This window comes from Heloderma suspectum, chromosome 1 (assembly GCF_057233095.1).
Source record: "Heloderma suspectum isolate Gila_16-S chromosome 1, 16-S_ref, whole genome shotgun sequence".
In the NCBI taxonomy this organism is placed as follows: domain Eukaryota; kingdom Metazoa; phylum Chordata; class Lepidosauria; order Squamata; family Helodermatidae; genus Heloderma; species Heloderma suspectum.
This window is the reverse complement of record NC_139458.1, coordinates 137,271,420-137,278,449: the sequence shown is the minus strand read 5'-3', so window position 1 is coordinate 137,278,449 and position 7,030 is coordinate 137,271,420. Positions and strand designations below refer to the sequence as shown.

General features: G+C 47.8%; 1 protein-coding gene across 4 annotated transcripts in view; it reads left to right on the top strand.

Moving 5' to 3' along the window:
- Positions 1-307: 307 nt before the first annotated feature.
- The window catches only part of STX3 (syntaxin 3), a 53,176-nt gene continuing 46,453 nt past the window's right edge, over positions 308-7,030 (top strand). Inside the window, exon 1 of one of the 4 annotated variants that reach the window (XM_084859712.1) lies at positions 308-643. In XM_084859712.1, coding sequence (XP_084715838.1) covers positions 614-643 — 30 coding nt within the window. In that variant the 5' untranslated portion in view covers positions 308-613. The remainder of the gene's footprint in view (positions 644-7,030) is intronic. The other 3 variants (XM_084859721.1, XM_084859692.1, XM_084859702.1) reach the window with 3 other exon arrangements.

The following is a 7,030-nucleotide window of genomic DNA, read 5'->3' as shown; positions in this document are numbered from 1 at the left end:
CCCACTGAAATCGGAGCCACCAGCCGATTATTAGAATAATAATAGGAAGCAGCAGCAGCAATGAAGTTTTTTGCGCAACGATCTTCCAGTGGAAGTCATCCGTTCTTTACATTTCCATGAGTACGGGAAACGCGCGGCAATCTCGAGGCTCCGGCTAACAGGGCAACCTGTTGGCGGGCAACCGAGCTTGAGCCGGGCTGGGCGATGTCTCTTTAAGAGCGATTTCTGCTCAGGTAAAATGGGAGGCGCCTCTGGCCGCCCCCCTCCCGCTCTTCCCTTCCCTCCGCGTATGTCCTTGTGGATTAGCAGCTGGGGCCAGCTCAGCGCCCGGGGATCAGACGCGCACACGCGCGCAGAGTGAGGAGCGGGAGAGGGATTTAGATTGGAGGGGGCGGGGGGAGGCAGGGACGCGCGCGCGCTGGGCTCCCCCCCCCCCCGCTGCACCGATGAAGCCCAGACGCTCCACCTAGCGAGCGGGAAAAGAAAGAGGAGGAGGGACCTTCCCTTCGGGCTCCGTGCTGGGACGCCGCTTCCTGGAGAAGCCCTCCCTCCGGGCGGTTTCGCTTGGGCTCCCTGTTTCACCGAGCGAGAGGAGGAGCAACGCCTGCCCAAAATGAAGGACCGGCTGGAGCAGCTGAAAGCGGTGAGTGAGCGCTGCCCCCCCACCGCCCCCGGGTGGGGTCTCCCGCTGGCTAATGGAGGAGGGCCGCGGCTCAGTCCCGAAGCGCCTGCTTCGCGCGCAGAAGGTCCCAGGTTCAATCCCGGCATCTTCCGTTTAGGGCTAGGGAAGGCGCCTGCCTGAAAGCCTGGAGCGCCGCTGCCAGGCAGTGCCGGCAATGCTGGGCTGGATGGACCCGCGGTCTGACGCGGGATCAGGCAGCTTCCTCTGTCTGACTCAATCTAAGGCAGCTTCCCATGTCGATATGGAGGTCACTCCCGGTGCTTTGAGTCCCATTGAATCCTTACTGTGGGGCTTCCTTCTGAGTAAGCGTGCAAAGTACCCACCTGCGGGGAGAGATTGGCAAGGAGTTAAGCCCCACCATGGGGGCAAAGTAAGCCTGTGAAGGCTCATTTTGGACGGTGTGGGTCACATAATACAGGGACACTTACTATTCTCAGGTAGAGACAGACTGAGTGGACATATTTTGCCCACCATGGGGGGAGAAGTGGTTAAGCTAATCCGGAAGTAAAAAAACAAAAAGACTGGGAGATTTGGGGTAGGGAGAGAGGAGGCTTATGTAGCCCAGTAGGTTTTAAACTTTCCAGGGTGGCTGGCAAGGTGAAGGAAAAATGGCACTCTGTGGCGGCAGCATCAGGGGAGGCTGAACTTCGCTCGAAATGCTACACAGCAGCAAATCGATGTTTACCGCAGCATGGATGAGCACACACACGCATCTGGGAGCTACAGCAGCTGCCAGCTCCTTGGCGCATGGGTGCCTGTAACAAACGTTTGTTTGGGAGCACACATTTTGTATGTAGATGTTAAAAAGAGCAGACCAGGGTGACACTGGCTAGGAGGAGGAGAGTAGTGGGTTTATAGTCTTTAGAAGATGTTTGGAGAGATGTAAGTGAGGGGCAGGTTTGAGGGGAAGCGGATAGGCTGAGCTGGGGAGGGGATCCCTTTTCCCTCCACACCTTCCATTTCCCTCGACATATTGCATGAGGAAGATATGTGCAGTTGGCAACTTCCTCCTTTTGGTTTCCCTCCTTGTGACACTCGCCCTCTCTCGCCCATGTGCACAGACTATCACTCAAACATATGCCTCAGGACATGGCTGTGTAAGATGTCTTGAAAGGGTTAGGCACATCAAAGGCTGAGGGACTGATTTTGTATAACCTCTAGTTTAACACTCCTTGATTTGCTACTCTGTGACTTGTAGCTGCTGGAGGCCATAGAGTTCCAAGAGGTGCCCCCCTTTTTAAAGTCATATTCTGTATTTTGGTCCATTGATTCCCCATAGTCGAGCATAATGGATGGGATGTGGCAGTTCCTTAAGTCAGCTCTTCAGTGTTTCTTGGTTGTTAGTCTTCATCTGTCATCCCTTCATAAAATACATGAGTGCAGGTCATAAGACAAGTTTACCTGTGATTCTACTTCAGTGCATCATTCTTGTAGAGTTGCTTGTACATATCATGGTGTGATGTTACAAGGCTGGTCACTCAGTGCAGGTCCTTGGCATGAGGACAGCTTCTCACAGCTTTTACTGTCGGCAGGTGTTGTTAGCTCAACATGTGCCCAAGTCCACCAAGGCCTAGACATGCTCCTTCGTTCAAACTTCCTGGAGCCTGGTTCACCATGGAGTTCCCTCATAGGCTGGCTGTTCTCTCCTTCGCTGTGTAAATAGGGCATGTTATCTTTGTGCTTGTTTGGATACAGAGGTTGGTTCTATTTCACCTCTTATTTTTTGACACAATGAGGGCTCCTTGTCTGTTGGGACTAAGCAGTTGCCTAATGTCAAGGAAGGATGATGTGGGGATTGCGGCTGTGCTCCTGTGGTCATCATCAGCCTCTGTTCTTGCTCTCATGAAGCATGGAACATAGAATTTATCCAGAAAGAAGAATGGCAGGAACAATTGCTACTCTTTTCTGTCACAAATTCCAGAGGGAGGGACATGTTAATCTATTGTGGTAAAAACAATTAAAAGAGTTGTGACTTAATAGATTTGTTTTTGCGGATTAGAATCAGTTTCATCAGATGTATGAGGTGTTATCCTCAGTTGGCACCACATACATATACGTGGGGTTCAGAGGAAGACACACACACACACACACCGTGAATTGTGAGGCCAAAAGGCCATGACATGCAAGAGTGACAACAAGCCTGTGACATCTCTATGGGAAACTCAAATGTGTACAAAGTAAGAAGAGCGACAATTACCAGTTACCATCTCCCTAGCTTGGCTATGCAAATTTAATGCCTATAATAGGAGAGAGTTCCATGGTCTTAAGACCTACATGAATGGAATCAAATTTGCTGATAAACTTTAGTTGAGCAATACCATGCTGGCATCTTCTTCTGAAGGTTTTTCTTTTCACAGAATAAAGATTATTGGGTCAGCAGCAGATGTCCTGAAAGACTGAAATGTTCTCCCACTGGTGAATGACTGAACAACAACAAAATTTAATATCAGATTTTTGTCCATTTATTCTTTTGAGTAGAGATCACCTGTTTGTCCTTTGTAGACCACACAAGAGCACGGTTAGCATCTGTTTATCCTCCAGGTTAATAACCCATCACTCACCAACAAAGCCATTCTGCTGTCCATGAAAGATTGTGCTACAACAGAGCTGCTGGTTGTTAAGATGCCACGAGACTCCTTGGGTCCACCCCCCCCATGTCTTCCTGCTTGTAAGATAGGGATAAACATTTGTATCAAAGGTGAAGTCATCTGGATTGTGTATTCTGCATTAATTTTAAACAAATCTGTATTACATCAACCTGAATTCTGTAACCTGCATAAATTGTTCAAATTTGCATCTATTTTTTTCAGTGTGTATAACTTATTCTGTATCGGTAAATCATGGGGAAATGTAATGAGCTGTGCAGCAGACTCAAACCCATCCCCTGACTACTGGAAATCCAACTGAGCCTCTCTCTGGCTTTGGAAAACTTCCCAGATGTTTCATATACATACTTCAGGGCCAAAAACATAACTCAGCATCTTAGCTTTGTTTTAAATTAACAGCTGTTCGGTGTTTGAATGGAATCTTGGAGAATACGCAGCTTGATTTGGGTGCAAGTAGGTTTGTTGTTAGTCTGAAGAAAGTGTTTTGTATATGTCTACTTTACTTGCTCCAGACTGCGAAATAGCAGTACTTTGAGCCAGAGAAGATGGAGTTTTAATTACCTACACTAGAACTAAGGGGACAAATATCTTTGCCCTTTATAGGTACTCCTTGCAGCAGCTCAAAAAGAAGCAATGATGGACATTGTGAGGTCTTTTTGCTTCATTAGTTGAGCAACAAGCTGGCTGCTACAAAATGTATGGACAAAAACAACTAGGTTTTAAAAGATGAACTCCATCATCATCCACTTTGTTCAGGGCACTGTAGAAGAGTTACTTCTGTGATAAAAGGTCCCTTTTGAGAAACTCCAGGGACTGGGTAAGAAAGACCCTGAAGAAGAAAGTCCGGCTTTTGTCAGTGATGCTGTTATGGTTTCCTGCAAGGGGGGCGGGGCTGCAGGATGAGCTGAAAACTTTCCTTGCAGTGTGTGTGTTTTTCCTCTCTCCTGAACACACACAGACACAATATGCCTTTACACATCAGGCCAGTCTGCCAGGCTCTAGGGGCCTAGTACTGGATAGTAGTACTGGGACTTCGAGGTGAACAAGACACAGTGTTATGCTCTCTGTGTCTCAATTTCCCCTCTGTGCCATCTTTATTATAAAGTGTTTTAGGCTCTGCAGATAGCGTGTGCAATTATTAGGTTGTTAGAACAAAGCCAGATTTCACTCATCTTCCATGACTGAAGCTCTTCAGTTTCTACAGTCAGAACTTTGTAAGGCTGCACAGTCAGCATTGTAACTTTCAGCCCTTGTCTTTGCTACTCAGTAGATCAGGCAACCGTTGACTGTTAGACAAATTTGCTGTGTCAATAGTATGCAGACAAGCAAGATTTGAAGTACACAGCTAGCAGGGATATGTAACCAAATCGCCTAATTCCTGGGCTGTGGAAGCCTTAGAGCAGGGGTAGGCAACCTAATGCCCTCCACATGTTTTGGACTACAGCTCCCATTAGCCCAAGTCAGCATAGCCAAGGACAAGGGCTTATGGGACTGTATTTCAAGCCTCCAGGTTGCCTACCTTGCCTTAGTTCCATTAGTTTTGCCTCCTGGCTTCAAGGGTCATCTTTCCTAATCCAGACACGCTCTGCCAGAGTACAGGACGTTAAGGGCGCAATCCTATGCATGTTGAGACAGAACAAAGTCCTACAACTCCCAACATTCCCCAGGCAGCGAGTTGTACAAAAAAGTTGTAGGACTTTTTTCCAGTCTCAACACCCATAGGATTGCACCTTAAAGGGACGTTGGCTTCCACTTTGAAAGGGGAAGGTGTCTCCCCCCGCCCTCATTCCTAGCTCTTCCACTGTTCTCATTGGAACAATATGTTCGCTTCTGATAGATGAGGTCTTGTTTCTGTTTTTCATTTGGGACCATGTGTGGCATCAGCTGCCACCGTGCCTACTTCTGTACTCTGCCCTGTTCTCTCTGCACGTTGTGGCCCGGTTCTGAAGGAATGAAGTATGGTTTTTGTAGAGGTTGAAGCAGTTGCCATTTCTCCCCCGCCCATTCTCTTCTGCGTGTATGTCCTGATGTGGCTAATAGATTCAGGCCCCCAAACCTGAGATGGTGTTTGGAGCTGGTGGGCAAAGAGTGTCCGTGGAATAATTCCCTGGGGCTTGGTTTTTGGGTGGGTGGGTGAGAGAGGGTTTTTTTTAGGCCTACCCCACCCTTGAAAGACCATATCTGACCTTGATAGGCCTGGCATGAAACCGAATTCTGTGAGATGGATCCCCTTTGTTTCCTCTTGCTTAGCCAGAGGAGGTTGCCTCTGCTGGGTCTTGACTTTGAGAAGGTTTTTGCACAGTCAAGGTCTGAGGCCCATGCGCTCCGCCTTCTCGGCTGTAGGGAAAAGATCGCAGCTATGATGTTGGATGTGCGGGAGTGGATTGTTTCTCTGCCCATGATTCAAAAGAGCTGGGGGCAGGGCAAAGGGAGGGAAGGAGCGATGGGGATTTAGTCAGGATTATAAAGCCATCAGCCGGGGGAAGAGGAGATAAAATGCTTGGGAGAGAGAAGGGGATTAATTTTATTTTTATTTCTCAGCAGACTCAAGTCCCAAAGCGACAGTGACGCTGGGAGGACATGCAAGCAGGGGGAGGTCTTAATGGAGGTGCAGATGGTGGGGGTGGGGAGTTTCTGGGGAACAGTTTGTGGATTCTTTTCCTGAAGGAAGGGCTGTCACTAGGATCTGCTTAGGGGGAGAAACAACTCCAGCATGCAGGTTTTTCCTGCCCCTTTGGACATCGTTGTACTTCATGCTGCCACTGTGGTAGAAAACTTCCCCTGCCGTGGCTTTTGACTGTAGCCTAGTCTATATGTTGAGTATTTATTAATGTATTAGATTTCTATACCGCCCAATAGCTGGAGCTCTCTGGGTGGTTCACAAAAATTAAAACCACGAAATAGAGTATAAAATACATTAGAAACTATAATAGCCTAAAACTACAGTATAAAAGTACAACCAGAGTAAAAATGAGTAGATTAAGTGATAAAACTGTTTCTGGCCTGGACCGCTTCAGACTCCAGCTGGAAGATCAGATGACCAGATGGTGTTCCCATATACAAAGAAATCTTTGCATGTAGAGAATTAGGTGTTATGGGAAAGGGTTTCAGCCTAGACTTCCCCCTGGCATGCTAGATTTCTGTGTGTAGTGATTTATATATTTGTGTGTGTGTGGGGGGGTATTCACAAACCAGCATGCCCCACACCTTTGCCTGCAGACTGAAGTAATGAACAATTTTACCTTCCCTTTAAGTTCTGACTTACAAGGTGGGCCTAATGTTAAAGCATCCCTACCTCCCTGGATTTCCAGCGTACTGTGTGGCCAGAGCCAACAGATGATGGGCTTTCCAAACAGACTGGCCTTTGCCAACCTGGTGCCCTCCAGATGTGTCGAACTGCAACTCCCATCAGCCCCAACCATGCTGGCTGGAGATGATGGGAGTTGCAATCCAGCACATCTGGAGGGCACCAGGTTGAAGGAAGGCAGAGTTAAACCAACTACAGGGGGAAATCTTAAATCGTTACCATTTGTTTCCAACTTGGTGATATGTAAGATAAGGCCTCCTGTCATCCATGCTTTTGGAAAAGTCTGTCTCTTTCTTACAAAATGATCGTGGTGTTGGACTTTGGAGAGCAACTAGCCCGACCCCCTTGCTCAATGCAAGATCTGCAAAGCAAGATGCAACTACACCTACTTTGACAGACAGTGCCCATCCAGGCTCTACTTAAATATCTCCAGCG